At 34.8% G+C, this 17060-nt stretch overlaps 1 protein-coding gene across 1 annotated transcript in view; it reads right to left on the reverse strand.

Moving 5' to 3' along the window:
• Positions 1 to 17060, reverse strand: part of LOC150106676 (piRNA biogenesis protein EXD1-like) — a 187764-nt gene that overhangs the window by 37974 nt on the left and 132730 nt on the right. Inside the window, exon 10 of the mRNA XM_090392627.1 lies at positions 13156 to 13347. Coding sequence (XP_090248753.1) covers positions 13156 to 13347 — 192 coding nt within the window. The remainder of the gene's footprint in view (positions 1 to 13155; positions 13348 to 17060) is intronic.

The following is a 17060-nucleotide window of genomic DNA, read 5'->3' on the forward strand; positions in this document are numbered from 1 at the left end:
TAAAATACCAAACGATCTACTCCTAAATGGCTACCCTAGAGGACTTGTTAACAAGATTCTCTTCTCTGATATACCACAATGACAACGTGATGACACCCAATATATAACTACTATAACTATTCCATACGTTGATATAGTTCGCCCACTGATTAGAGATCCTTCGACACTTCTGCGCATCTCAGAAAAAGGAAAATCCATTCTGATAATAGGGTAATCAGTCCGTATAGTAGAATGAGTTGTTTATTATTACTGGTCGGAAAATTAACTTCTCTTTTATGATTATTGTAGTTAACTATGTTGCTTGTATAACAGTTGGAAAATTTTACCTATAAAGCACGTGATTTTGCGTGTTGGCGACCAATTCAGACATCCTTCATTTCTTTCTCCCCTTCAGCATGAATCGACTATTCTTGGAAAGACGCGAAGCAGGAACCTACAAACGGTGGGCGAACTATACCATCTCCAAAAAACTAGCTCGCCTCCTAAAACCACACAATATTAGAGTGAACTTCAAGTCAGTTGAAACTATCCAGAAATTTCTAAGATCACCAAAGGATTTCAATGTTTTCTACAACCATGCCGGAGTTTATAACATCCCTTGTTCCTGTGGTCTAAGTTACATTGGTCAGACTAGAAGCTTCGAAGTGAAACTAAAGGAACACATCAGCTATGTTAGAAACAACAGACAAGAAATATATGTTGTTTCTAACATGTTTTTCAATCATGTCACTACTTCAAAATATTCCGTTTTATACTTAATACTTAATGATATAACATCATGCAGCATGTTCTATTTTTAACGATCTATTGTTAGTATTCTAGCTTGTATTTTTTTTAAAACTGTTCTTGTAATACCAGTGAGGATGGTCTTCTATTTCCAGACCGAAATATTTGGTTAATTAAATATCTTTCTTGTTACTTAAGTATAAAGAGCTAATAAGCTTCATTTCGGCAATGAAAACATTACTTAAATTAAGGGGATATTAAATTCCACATAGTTTTAAAACCGAATAAGAAACTCAAAGATTGGAATCAGAGAGTTTCTTGCCGAATATAGTAAACTATAAAGTATCGGCGACACTAGCGTTAGCAAATGCAAGTGATCCTAGTGTTAGTTATCATAATCAATTATCCTATAGGCTGCACCATTGTTATTTATATATGTATTTTTATATATACTTCCCTCTTTATGTATATTATTATTCTCTCTATATACTTATGAGATGAAATATTATATAAATTTCTTTTACTAACAATTATTTTTATTTTTGACTCCGAGTGTCCCTATATGTTATTATATTTGCACAAAGAGTTCACTCCAATTGGTGCAATGACTTTAACTCACTCTTTCAGAATCCAACTAATCATTGACTCAATACCAAGTACAAAATAAACACATTTAATAAAACTAAAACAATATATATACATTTCTAGTAATAATACATAACTATAACTACAGATTAATATGGATCCAAGGCCTTATTTAAAAATATAAACTTACTCTTAAGACTAAACACTTTTTCTTTCACAATCACAAAAAAAATGTTCATAGTCTTTTTCTCTTTCTGTTAAGGCTCTTTTCCAGAAGTTACAAGGTTCTGTACTTCATTATCAGGATCCTTTTCATCAATCAATGTGTTAAAATATAACACACAAAGTCTTCTTGACTATATCCTGTTTTTCCTTTTAGTAGTAATACTCATCAGATCAGGCACCTTTAATACCTAAAAATCTTCTTAATCAATATATTTTCTAAACTTTCACTTTCAGGCATCCTTAATACTTATAGATTTTCCTTATCAATATTTTCTCTAAGAAAAACATTCACTTTAGAATGTAAGCAACAAGTTCTCCTTTCATTCACAATACTAAATTGACAGTCTTAACTTATTCCACCTTAAAAACTTACAGTTTCAAGATTTCCTTTTATTCATTACTTATTTCTCCTTGAAACCTAATATTTCCACTATTCCCCTTTCGGAATACACTATAAAATATCTTCCGACTGCCACACACAAAAAAAATATCAAGTTCCTTCTAACTTGAATATTTACCGGCCAATTTATAAAAACTTACAGTTACAAGACTTCCTTTTTATTCTTTACTTATTCCTGCTTGAAACCTATTTATTTTCACTATTCCCTTTTCGGAATACATTATGAAAATTCTTTTGACTGCCGCACACAAAAAATCAAGTTCCTTCCAACTTGAATATTCCTCGGCCAGTTTATAAAAAAACTTCCGAACGCTCTCTTGTTTACAACTGTAACTTGGATACGCAACGCTTTCCTTGTCAGCTGTCAATCACACATCAAGTTCTCTCCGGGAGCATGCGCACTTCACAAAAGTCAGAAACTACGTACTGCAATAAAATGGCTGACTCGCTGTATCCATCAGCGCTAAAAGAAAGTCTTTCACAAACACAAAATTCAACATTTTAAAATATAACCAACTTTCTTATAAGTAACACAAATAATCAGTTTAGTAAGTACTTCAATATTTTTACTTCATTACATGTTACTTCTAATATAACATTTTCATAACGAGCACATCACAAGTGCAGACACTGCGTGTATGAAAACAAAAACTAACAAGCATAATTAATACGTAAAAATATTCAGAATTTTTTAATATGATTATTTTTACATCAGTTTCATTTTTCTGTGAAAAAAATTTTTTTTTAAAAAATTTTTTAAATATTTAACCTACATCTAAACAAAATTTTAATATTTATTTCTAGATCTTAAAATATAACGTGATTCTTGCTGATCATTATGTATACCTTCTGAATCACTAGTTTCAGAATCATCTGATGCTAGAGATAATTCTGAACTTTCTTCTTCCAAATTAGTATACTTAAAAATTTCATTTTTATACCTTTCAAACACTTCATTTAAACTACTTGAATTATGTCCTAAATCTATAGAATCATCACTATCAGAATCAATTTCTACAGGTTTTTGAGATTCTACAAGTTTCTGGGATTCCTTATCCTTACTAACTAAATTTGAGGTATCTTTAACTTCCCTTTTCTTATTTAATCCTATATTTATCAACCTATGAAATTCGGCTATACTTTCATCAATGTTAGAATCAATTTGATTATCATTATTCCTACATTGTACATCATCTGAAATATGTGTCTTAGGATTTCTAAATTTTCTTGCATTATGGTTCATCTTACCAAAGTTTAATTTTTTCTTTCGCTGCATATTTGAATTATGAGTATTAAATCTATTCCCTTTCCTATCATTTAACCTTGAATAAGATTCACAATTAGTATTAGGAAAACTACATTCATCCTTTAATATTTTATTCATATTATCACCTAAAGTAACTAAATTTTTATTTCCCAAAAAGTACCTTTTTAATCTATCAGAGTGTACATTTAAAATTTTACTAGGATTATTGACATCTTGAATTCTAAAATTTACAGGAGAAAAATTGTCTAAAATTCTAAATGGACCTAAGGCTTTTCTTCCTAATTTCCCAACTCTTTTAATACTAGATTTATCATCTAACAATACCAAATCACCTGGTACAAAAGATTTATACTTTCTAAAGCGATTTATATATTGTCTAGTTTTCTGAGCACTTAATTTACTTAATTCACCTACTAGTCTATGAGTAGTGGAAAACTTATCTATTACTAATTCTAAATATTCATTTATATCACTGTATCCTGTATTTGGAATAACTGAAACAAGTTCATTAGGAAAAACTGGATCAAAACCATATAAGGCAAAAGATGGTTTTTCCTTGATAGCAGAATGAAAAGCAGACCTACATGCAAATAATGTTTGAGAGATATGTGTATCCCAATCATTCATTTTGGTGTTTGCCAACTTTGAAAGTATTTGCTTTATGTTTCTATTTAGTCTTTCACACATACCATTACATTGCGGATGATAAGGTGTTGTAAAATTCTTCTTAACATTAAGCAATTTACATAACTGTAATAATAGTTCAGATGTGAAATTTGCTCCTTGATCTGAAAGTAAGGTCTGAGGAGTTCCATATCTACAAACTATCATATTTAAAAACTTTCTTGCAATAGTTTTTGCAGATTGGTCTTTCATTGATACTGCTTCAGGAAATCTAGTTAGCATGTCTATGATTACTAGAATATACTTATTTCCTTTTTTAGTAATTGGTAGAGGACCTACTACATCAATAGCAACAGCTTGAAATGGTCTAGTTGGAATTGGAAATGGTTGTAAAGGAACTTTTCCTCTAAAAGGGGATCTTATTTGGCACTTATGGCATGATTTGACATACGTGAGTATATCACTCTTCATACCCTTCCAGATGTAATGATCCTTTATTCTTTCCAAAGTTTTAGAAAACCCTTGGTGTCCTGCTAAGTCAGAATCATGGAAAGTATACATAATCCAAGGAATCATTTCAGTTGGTGCCAATATTTTCACCTTCAACTTTCCATCTTCCATTTGTCTAGATAAGAGTAACCCATCTTTATCTAAATACAAGTTTTCCAGATTCAAAAATGTATCTAGCTGAATTTCACCTTTCAATACTGCTTCATAAATAGTTTTTAGTATGAGATCATCCTTCTGAGCTTGGATAATCTTATCCTTTTCCCAAATTTGTGAACTAGGTTCCTTATTCCTTAGAGTCTCAATATTAAATACTTGATCATTATCACTAGTATCTAGAAAAACTTCAGGAGACTGCTCTACTTTTCCACTGTCACCTGATTTCCTGTCCAAACAACATTCTATTCCACACAATGACACTGTATTATCAACAAAATTACACACAAACCCATGACGTTTCAGAAAATCAATTCCAAATATTATTTGTACATTTGGATTTGAAGATTCTGGAAGAACAATTAATGGATGAGAAACTTTTAATGGAAAGCAAGGAATTGAAATAAAGACATTGATTTGCTTATAAGCTGAAATTTCAGATTCAAATATTCCTTTTAACTTAATTGGATTGCTTAAAACTGAAATATCATTTGGAATTAGAGATTTAATTTTGTTAAATAAGCTATAAGAAATGAGTGAAATATGTGCACCTGTGTCAAGTAAGATTTCACAAGGCACACCTTCAATAAATCCTTGCAAAACTGTCAAAGGATTACTTTCATTAGCATAAGGAGCTAATGCTACATCAAACTTTCTTTTATAGTTAGAGCTGTCTTTGGCTTTACCCATGTTTAGTGAATAGTTTGACATTTCTGTCCTTGCCAGTATGATATTGGAATAATAACTAATTCCAGATTTACTTTTATTCTCTGATTTCTTATTTTGAAAACAAGATCTATCTCTAACATAACAATCTTTAGCAAAATGAACCTGTTTATTGCATCTAAAACATTTTGGAATGTATCTTCTATGAGATGCTTTATTCCTATTAATGTCATCAGATTTACAAGAAAAAGATTGATTATCTGTAAGATTTTTTGACATTGATAAATCCGACATCATCTTAAACAGAAGTTCCTGTCCTTGTACTATGGGTCTCTGTTGTCTTTCTATTTCTTCACTCAGAAATGTTTTCAGTTCCTCATATTTTTCCAAATCATGTAATTTTACCCTGGAATCAGATTCTGGAATATCCTTAGTAAAATTCACAGAAGTTTCCTTAGACTTTTTCTTTTTATTTGCAGCTTTACCCTTTCGAAGCTTTTCTTCTCTCATTTTATCAGTACCCACAATGCTAGAAGAATGAGTTTGATTATGCTGAAAAGAATTTACTTGCTTATTGCTTGAGGAATGAAAAATATCTCTTAATCTTTCTTCCTTTTCTTTAACAAGCTCAAAACATTGTTCAAGATTTCTAACTTTTTTCTTATATGCTGTTTCTTTTAAATTATCCTTAAGGCCAAGCCTAAATTGATTAAAGAGCAACCAATCTAAAGAGGATTTCTCTTCAGATGAAATATTAAATCCATGAGCAATGGTCCACAATCTATGATAATATTCAGAAACAGATTCCTTATTACCTTGGATACACTGCTGAATCTTCCAAATGTTAGGCCCTAATTCTCTTACATTTGAAAATTCTGATATTAGCAAACTTTTAAAGGTTGCATAATTGTCAGTATCTCTTAGTAAAGGAGATGTATTCAAAAATGTTTTGGCTTTTCCCAACAATTTATTACGAAGTATAATTAACAAGTGAAAATCTGACCAATTCCCTAAATCTTTAATTTTTTCTGCATACCTAAAAAATGTTTCTATGCTCTCACTACTATCACCTGAAAAAGACGGTATTACTAAGGTTGGATTTATTACCCTAAAAAATTCTTCATCATTAACTGAAGGAACTTTACTACTAATATTACTATTTTCTGTAGCCATTTTTTTTTTTATTTGAGTCAAGATTTGCCTTTTGGATTCTAAAATAGTTTTGTCATAACCAATTATCCTGTCGTCGACTGCGCCATTGTTAATTATCATAATCAATTATCCTATAGGCTGCGCCATTGTTATTTATATATGTATTTTTATATATACTTCCCTCTTTATGTATATTATTATTCTCTCTATATACTTATGAGATGAAATATTATATAAATTTCTTTTACTAACAATTATTTTTATTTTTGACTCCGAGTGTCCCTATATGTTATTATATTTGCACAAAGAGTTCACTCCAATTGGTGCAATGACTTTAACTCACTCTTTCAGAATCCAACTAATCATTGACTCAATACCAAGTACAAAATAAACACATTTAATAAAACTAAAACAATATATATACATTTCTAGTAATAATACATAACTATAACTACAGATTAATATGGATCCAAGGCCTTATTTAAAAATATAAACTTACTCTTAAGACTAAACACTTTTTCTTTCACAATCACAAAAAAAATGTTCATAGTCTTTTTCTCTTTCTGTTAAGGCTCTTTTCCAGAAGTTACAAGGTTCTGTACTTCATTATCAGGATCCTTTTCATCAATCAATATAACACACAAAGTCTTCTTGACTATATCCTGTTTTTCCTTTTAGTAGTAATACTCATCAGATCAGGCACCTTTAATACCTAAAAATCTTCTTAATCAATATATTTTCTAAACTTTCACTTTCAGGCATCCTTAATACTTATAGATTTTCCTTATCAATATTTTCTCTAAGAAAAACATTCACTTTAGAATGTAAGCAACAAGTTCTCCTTTCATTCACAATACTAAATTGACAGTCTTAACTTATTCCACCTTAAAAACTTACAGTTTCAAGATTTCCTTTTATTCATTACTTATTTCTCCTTGAAACCTAATATTTCCACTATTCCCCTTTCGGAATACACTATAAAATATCTTCCGACTGCCACACACAAAAAAAATATCAAGTTCCTTCTAACTTGAATATTTACCGGCCAATTTATAAAAACTTACAGTTACAAGACTTCCTTTTTATTCTTTACTTATTCCTGCTTGAAACCTATTTATTTTCACTATTCCCTTTTCGGAATACATTATGAAAATTCTTTTGACTGCCGCACACAAAAAATCAAGTTCCTTCCAACTTGAATATTCCTCGGCCAGTTTATAAAAAAACTTCCGAACGCTCTCTTGTTTACAACTGTAACTTGGATACGCAACGCTTTCCTTGTCAGCTGTCAATCACACATCAAGTTCTCTCCGGGAGCATGCGCACTTCACAAAAGTCAGAAACTACGTACTGCAATAAAATGGCTGACTCGCTGTATCCATCAGCGCTAAAAGAAAGTCTTTCACAAACACAAAATTCAACATTTTAAAATATAACCAACTTTCTTATAAGTAACACAAATAATCAGTTTAGTAAGTACTTCAATATTTTTACTTCATTACATGTTACTTCTAATATAACATTTTCATAACGAGCACATCACAAGTGCAGACACTGCGTGTATGAAAACAAAAACTAACAAGCATAATTAATACGTAAAAATATTCAGAATTTTTTAATATGATTATTTTTACACTAGTACATAGTACAATACCGGACGACTCGTTGCAAAGGTGGGGGAAGTTCAGATCGCTATTCTTAGGTATTTTCCATAATGTAAAAACACATTTCCTAGGAAATGTATGCTGTTATTACATTATGGAGGGAGGTCACTACCCAGACCGGTTTCAGCCTTTTTTGAGGCTTCATCAATGAGTAGCTAGACCTAATACCGAAGTGTATAGCGAAAAGAACTTATATACTCTGCGAACGAGTTTTCCAAACGGGTGCAACCGTTAAGTTACTTAAGTATAAAGAGCTACTAAGTTTCATTTTGGCAATGAAAACATTACTTAAATTAAGGGGATATTAAATCCCACATAGTTTTAAAACCGAATAAGAAACTGAAAGATTGGAATCAAAGTTTCTTGCCGAATATAGTGCTCTATGCATACGTGACCGCTTCAGGCGAGACACCGTGATCAGTGAGATTCCTGAAGCAGTCACGTATGCATAGGGCACGCTGAAGTCTTCTTGGAAGACGCTACGGAAAGGCAGGACCCACGAGTACAAGAAAATAGCGTATCAGGTGAAAATTAAGTATTACAAAAGGGAGCCAATAGGGTTGATATAAAAGGGCTGGGGACCCCCCCCCCCCCCTGAAAAGCCTTATGTTTTTCTCTCTTTCTGTGGTCAGAGTTCTACTGGTGCCCTGGTCGAGGTGCACATCGCCACCAGTTTCAAGCATGACGATGAGCGGGTAGAAGTTCCTACGCAGCAGGCTACACACGGAGAAGTAGCGGCTAGGTAGCAAGCCAGATGGATGCAGTTTCGTCTACGTGTCAAGAAATCTCTAGGCATAGCTGATCGATGTGTAATTCCAAGTGGACCAACCTAAGCTGATGAAATTCCCACCCACAATATAGAAGGAAGACAATGTGCTGAGAAAAAGAACCAAGAAACGAAGAGATAAGCCTGATGAATCTTCAAGTTCGGTAAGGTACGAGCTTTTGATTAAGTTTTGTATGAAAGGAAGAATTTTGTAATTTAAGAATCAAGGACATTCAAACAGGTTAGAATTCTAATTAAGATTAAGGCAGGACTGTGATATATAACCAAAGTTGGTAAACATTGCAAGCCAAGGGACACTGCAAGTAACAGTCATCACATATACTTGTCTAGTATATGTGATGACTGTTACTTATGTCTAAGGTGTTATAGCATTACCTAATTCTGTTTTACTAATACTTTAAATGTATTGTTGGTTAGAGAACTGAGAAAGCAAGCCGCAGGAATTTGAACAAGATTGTTCCGAAGCATTGATTATTGTCCAATATATGTTGATTTCTTTTACTTTGTAATTTAGTAATGATTGAAAATTCTCTGTTGTGTAAAATTATCAATATGTTAAATAAACCTTTTGCTCTTATTCATTCAGTTGGCTGAATTTAAGAATCCAATGCACCACTCATAAAGGATTCGGACCGAAGCAGGATATATATAGGGAGTAGACTTTATAAAGGAGGGTCACGACTAGCATTAGAATAATTAGAAGGTATTATCATTTCAAAGTGGGGTATTTTAAGTATGACAAAGTAATTATGTGCCAGCCTGAGAGTTCACTCCTTGGCTGAAAGATATTTCCAATTTAGGGGTTCAGGGTGGCACAGTGAAACAAATAAATTTTCCCTGAACCATAAAAAGAAGATAACTCCAGACATCTCTAGCAAAGTAACTGACTCATCACAAATACAGTTCCCTATAGGAAAGATCAGTCACTTACTTGACTACTTAAACAGCGAGAGTGCACATAGAGCTCTATATCTTAAACTATTAATAAGGGGATTGCATGCAGTGCCATATCTAAATATAATATAGGGTTAAGGGAAGCAAGACAGAAGGTAGAGACAAATATACGAGAACATTATAAACAAAAAACCAACAATACATATGGAACGAAGAAAGCAGATGAAAAATTAATCTGGTGGGTTGGGAGCTGAACCATACATGGATGTTGAGAGCAGCTGCCAAAGTTCATACAAGATTAGAAGAGAGAGAGAGAGATGATAGTGAATTCAATAGAGCAACATCTATGGAAACACCTAAAGAAAAGATGTAATGCAGAAATAGAATGGAAAAACAAATGGAGGGAGTCTGTGAGAAAGAAATCATCTATTAAGTGAATAGCAGTAACAGCTTTCTGGATACAGTGTCAAACATTCTGAGGGAAGTTTTTGGTGCACCACAATAAATATGGGAATAATATTCTAAGGTCAGGAAAATTTGAGATTTATAAAGTGTCAATAGAAGAAAAGTTCATCATCAAATTCCTGACATGTACACACAAGGGGTGTACAGGATATGATAGTACTACATGAAAAATTTACATCATTCCTAACTTCCTCTCAACAATTTTCCTCCAAATCAATCTGTTACCTGTCAAGACTATACAACATTGTCAGATCTTATATTTCTATCTTCTAAGGAACTTTTTACCATATCAATCCACCTTTATCTTGGTCTTCCTCTGGGTCTTTTTCCTGTCAACCTGGCAGAGAACACCTGTTTTGCTAATCTTTACTCTCCCATTCTGTTTACATGACCATACTTGAAATTAGCTCTGCAACACATTCCTGGATGGTAACAATGTCAAGTTCTTTCCTAATTTCCTCATTTTTACTATGATACTGCCATTGATACCATCTTTCTCATGCCCCTAATCATTCATCATTCATGCCCCTAATCTTTCTCAGGACTCTCATATCTGCGGTCTCCAGTCTTTCATCAAGTGTTTTACTTCTAACCCAGCTCTCAGATCCATAAGTTAAAATTGGCTTGAACACTGTCTTGTATACAGCTAATTTAGTGTTTTGACTAATTTCTCTCTAATTCCATATAAATTTATTCACTTGACTTCCTACCATACCAGCTTTGTTGATTCTATTGTCTATTTCCATAATTAATTTATCATCTTCACTAAAAATCGTCCCTAAGTAGCTGCACTGTTTTACTTGTTCTATAGGTTCTCCATTCACAATGAAGTTGATATTTTCAATACTTCTGCCTATTTTCATAGTCTTTGTCTTGTTATTGCTGACCATACAAAATCTATTACAACATTTACTCAACTTACTCAGGGAATCTTGCAAACTTGTACCGGATTTATTTAGAAGTATAACATCGTCTGCATAAAATAAAGAGTTGAGATTAACATCTCCAATTTTGATACCACTTTCCTTGATAATGTGATCTATACAGTTAATAAATAACAGAGGGGATAATGTACATCCTTGTCTGACACCAGAATTAACATTAAACTATCTTTCTGTACTTCCTTCAATTCTAACTGCTGACTTACAACTCAAATAAAGACAAAGTATTGCTTGATATAATGCCTGCCCCACTGCCACCATACAACTGCAGCATTTTGAATATCACAGATCTCTGTTATATTCCCATGACTTCTCAACTATTTGTTGTAAAGTGAAAATCTCATCCTGACAGCCTCTATTTGGCCTGAATCCAGTTTGTTCTTCACCAAGCTTCTCTTCCAGAATCCTTCTCAACCGTTTTTCAAGAATAAATCTTACCAGGAACACTCGGTAGAAAAATACCTCAGTAATTCTCACATTCAGCTTTATTTCCCTTTTTATATATGGGTACTATGAGAGCTCTACTCCAATCATTTGGAATTCATCCCTCTGTCCAGGCCTTCTGAACTATGCAGTGCAGCCACTGTAAGACTTTTATACCTCCATACTTGAGCATTTCTGGTCGAATATCATCTACTCCAGCTGCCTTTCCTCATTTCAATCCTTTGATGGCTTTTTCTACTTCAAGTATGGATATGTGTTCCTGATTGCATGTCTGGTCAGTGTTTTTTACCGCAATGCTGTCACTGATTGTTTCATTTAAAAATTTTTTGAAGTAATTAATCCATACTTCAAAAGATATCTTTTTCTCCAGTTATCATGTCACTTTTATCATCTCTAATTCCTTTTACAGCACTCTTTCCTCCATTTCTGAGCTTCTTCAACACCCTCCAGAATATCTTGCCACCCTCTTGATATTTAGATTTTTTGGATATAGTTTTTATTGTTTTCTGCAATTTTCTGTTGCATCTTTGATATTTTTTAAAAAAATGTTTTGTTTTGTTGTTGAAGATTTTTCTTAATCACAATGATATTGTAATTTTTTATTCAGTCTTTCATGGGTAAGTGAAATACTGGATAAATACTGGCATGCAATAAAGCTGGAGGACTAATAGCTATTACTCCTACACAGGAATGGCTAGGTTGCAATTCAAGAGTGCCCCTTGCAAGCTGCTATACTCAGACTCCCTCTAGACAAACCTGGTAGAATAAGCAGAAACAGCAGGATTAGTTGCCAGCTAATCAAGAAGCTTCCTGAAGCATTAACAAGTTCAGGTGAATGTACTATCTGCCACCCAGCCTGAGGAAACTTGACTAATGTATCCTCAAACAGAGAAAGCACTGGCTTCCCAGATGAATAATTATGGCAAAGAGAGTGCACCCAGAATGCAACCACCCACACTACAAAGAAGAAAGGGAGGGGATAGAAACTGGATACTCTACTCTACTCTTAGAGAAAAAAACATAGAAATAGCCACTTCATGCATCCGATAAGCAGGGAAGTGGTGTGTGTGTGTGGTTCACTTGACAACGAAAGTCTTCTACTACCTAGAGATCTAATTGGCATTTTCTCCAAATAGGGAAAGTAAGCTTTTAAGGTGGCAATACTTACTTCCATTCTATTTGTGGAAACAGGCCATACCAGAAAGATGGGGCAGACTTGACTGTGAGAAGTATATATTGTACATCACTAGCCGATTAACTAGGTTAATTAACTATGTTTGATGTATTTCATTTTAATTCACTAACAGGATTTTGAAGATGCTTAATCTAAGTTGACATTCCATTAAAAATACGTTTATGGATAACACATACAATGAGCCCACTTTCATGTGCTTCACTCATATTTCTTGATTCTTATTAAAATTCCTTCACATTAAAAGCAACTAGTGTCTTCTCTGCATTCAACTCAGATAAATGCTTACATCTGTGTGTGTTGTCTATGACTCAGCTACCATAACCTATCAGAAAATACTGACCCATTTTTTATTTATTTATTTTTTTTTATGTGACTTCCACTAATGAAAGGAACTATTACCGACCATATTAATAAACACAGGCTATTACCTCTACATAAAAACATAAACAAAACTTACAAGATTCAGTCTGAGTTCTTCCCTTGTAGCATCCCTCAAAACTCCTAAATAAACATCAACTGCATGATTATATTCTTCCTGCATTTGTTCCAAGAGTTTAAGTCTGAGTTCTTGCTGATACAGTACATTCTTAACAGCAGCACATCTTAAGCTCTTTGGTAAAGGACGCTGCTTCCACATTGATAACTGTTCCTGTTTCAAGAAATACAATTAGTATTTAAGAAGTAAAATAATTACATGTTCTTTTTTCAAATATATTAGTGAAGTTTTCTGACAATTAAATAAATGTTAAACATAAAAATATCTTACTATTTCAAACTTTTAGCTTGTAAGGTCTGATCTTTGCTGAGAACAGTTGATGTAGGAGCATATAAACTAACTAAAAATACCATGCTTCATATTTTGGATATTCAATTCCAGTTAAGTACTTCATCATCATCAAATTCCTGACAAGTACTCTCAAAGGATGTACAGGATATGATAGTACTACATGAAAAATTTTCTTCATTACTAACTTTCTATTTACAATTTTCATCCAAATCAATCTATTACCTATCAAGACTCCAACATTATCAGATCTTATATTTCTGTCTGCTAAGGCACGTTTTATTGTATCAATCCACCTATATCTTTCTGGGTCTTTTTTCTGCCAACCTGGCAGAGAACACTTGTTTTGCTAATCTTTCCTCTCCCGTTCTGTTTAAGTGATCATACCACCAGCTGGCCTAGTTGGCCAAGTGGTTAGCGTATCTGCTCTCCAGCTAAAAGGCTGCGGGTTCGAATCCCGCCGTGTGCATGGATGTTTGTGATTGTCTGTGAAAGTACTAGTAGTGGTGGTCGGCAGTAGATGGCGTTGGTGTTAGATGATGAAGGTTGGTGGAGTAGTGAGACGAAGAGTTGTAGAGTAGATGCCCTCCCTCGATGAGTCTTTGGACTCCCTGGAGGTGTGATGTAATAATAATAATAATAATAATATTCTCGTTTTTAATATGATACTACCATTGATGCCACCTGTTCATATCCCTAATCTTTCTCAGGACTCTCATATCTGTGGTCTCTAGTCTTTGGTCAAGTGTTTTATTTCTAACCCAGCTCTCAGATCTATAAGATCAAATTGGTTTGAACCTGTCTTGTATACAGCTAATTTAGTGTTTTGACTAATTTCTCTCTTATTCCATATAAATTTATGGAATAAGAGAGAATAACAGTTGACTTCCTACATACCAACTTTGTTGATTCTGTTGTCTATTTCCATAATTAATTTACCATCTGCATTAAAAATCGTCCCTAAGTAGCTATAGGTTCTCCATTTACAATGCAGTTGATTTTCAATCTTCTTCTTCTTCTGCAGCTTCTCCCAATTAAGTGGGGTCACTGTTTATTATGAGTCTCCTCCACACCTTCCTGTCTTGGGCTGTCACCACATCCAAGTTCTTTATCTTCAAGTCCTCTTCTACCAGCTCCCTCCATCTCTTCTTTGGCCGCCCACGCTTCCGCCTTCCTTGCACATCCATCTGCATGACCCTTCTTCCCACATATTCGTCCTCCCTCCTCATCACATGACCAAACCATCTCAACCTTGCCTCCTGTATTTTCGCTCCTAAGTTCGTAACTTTCACTCTTCCCCTGACATAGTCATTTCTCAGATGATCCTTTCTGGTCACACCGCACATCCACCTAAGCATTCTCATCTCTGCTACTTCGATCCTGCTAATGTTATTTTTCCTCAGGGCCACAGTTTCTATAGCATATGTCATAGCTGGCCTCACTACTGTCCTATAAATTTTGCCTTTCAGATTGATCGGCACCCTCTTATCACATAACACTCCAGCCATCTCCCTCCAGTTCCTCCAACCTGCTTGTATCCTGCATCCCACTTCCTTCTCACCTCCTCCATCTTCTTCCACTGTCGAACCTAAGTATCTAAAGTCTCTCACCTTCCTGATAACATTTCCTTCCAGCTCCAGGTCTGTCTCCTGGCCACCGCCCACTGCGCAACACATATACTCTGTCTTACTTCTGCTCAGTCTCATACCTCTCTCTTCCAGTACTTTTCTCCATCTTTCCAGTTTAGTTTCCGCTTCTTCTCTTGAATCTACACACAGCAAGATGTCATCTGCATACAACATTGTCCAAGGTGCATCTTCTCTTACCTCCTCTGTTACCACCTCCATCACAATATTAAACAGAAACGGACTTAATGCTGACCCTTGATGCAAGCCAACTGTTACTTGAAAACTTTCTGTCTGTCCCAAACAGGTCCGAACACTTGTCTTCACATTTCTGTACATTTCCCGCACCAACCTGACATATTTCTCCGGCACCTTCTTCTCCCTCAGACACCTCCAGACTTCCTGCCTTGGCACTCTATCGTATGCTTTCTCCAGATCAATAAATAGCAGATGTAGCTCCCTTTGTTTCTCTCGATATTTTTCCATCATCTGTCGTAACCCAAAGATAGCATCTGTTGTTGATCTTCCAGGCATGAAGCCAAATTGTTCCTTTGCAATCTCCACCTCCTCCCTCAATCTACCATCAAGAACCCTTTCTAGGATCTTCATTGTGTGGGACATCAACTTTATTCCTCTGTAATTTTTACAGTCTTGTGCATCCCCTTTACCCTTGTAGATGGGAACAAGAGTACTCTCCCTCCATTCCTCGGGTATATTTACCTTTTGGCAAACTTTCATGAACAGGTCCCACAGCAGGTCAATTCCCTCTTCCCCCAGTGCCTTCCATGCCTCCACTGGAATTCTGTCGGGGCCCACCGCTTTTCCATTCCTCATCCTCTTCATGGCCTCCGTCACTTCCACTCTACTGATGTTCTGCACCATCCCCTCAGAAGGCTGCCCATCTCCTCTGTGAGTCCTTGCATTTTTCTCATTCAGAAGTCCCTCAAAGTATATTTTCCATCTGTTTCTTATGTCCACATCCCTCCATAATACTCTTCCTTCAGCATCTTTGATCTGCCTCACATGTAAGATGTCCTTAGCTGCTTTATTTCTACATTTCGCTAGTTGGTAAATTTTTCTCTGTCCTTCCTTTGTTTCTAATTGATCATAGAAACAAAGTGCCACAACTCTCTTGGCTTCTTGCTTTCTCTCTTTGTACACTTCTCTCTGTCCTCTTCCACTCTTGACTCATCCCACTTCTGCTTTGCCTTCCTCTTAGCTGTCACTGCCACTTGTACATCATTATTCCACCACCAACCCTCCTTCTGCTCTCTAATCTTTCCCGATGTCTCACCAAGCACCTCGATTGCACAGCTCAGGATTACTTTTGAATTATGTTTCCACCAATCTTGTACACTTTCCAGTCCATCCGAAATCCTCTCTAACACTCTCTCCCTAAAATGATTCCTCACACTCTCTTCTTTTAAGCGAAACCACTTAATTGTCTTCATCCCATGGCAACCAGAAGTTCTTATCTTCGATCTTAATTTAAAGTCTGCGCACAGCAGTCGGTATTGTTGTGCTACCTGATCTGTTGGAATTACCTTACAATTTGTCACAACCTTAAGATGTTTTCTTCTAGTCAAAATGTAGTCAATTTGTGAGCTGTTGTTACCACTTCTAAATGTTATCAAATGTTCTTCCCTCTTGAAGAAAAACGAGTTCACAATTGCCAGATCAAACGCTACTGCAAAGTCCACAACCCTCTCTCCTTCCTGGTTCATCATTCCCACTCCGTGGCCACCATGCACCCTTTCACAGTCTCTATTCTGTCTCCCTATGTGCCCGTTCAAGTCTCCTTGAACGGGCACATAGGGAGACAGATCAATGCAATAAAATCAATGCAGTTGATTTTCAATGCTTCTGCTTATTTTTAAAGTCTATGTCTTGTTATTGCTGACCATACAAAATCTATTACAACAGTTATTCAACTTAGCCAGGGAATCTTGCAGA

Source organism: Typopeltis vanoorti, chromosome 5, assembly GCF_054136105.1.
Source record: "Typopeltis vanoorti isolate ZY-2024b chromosome 5, IOZ_Tvanoo_1.0, whole genome shotgun sequence".
Taxonomy (NCBI): domain Eukaryota; kingdom Metazoa; phylum Arthropoda; class Arachnida; order Uropygi; family Thelyphonidae; genus Typopeltis; species Typopeltis vanoorti.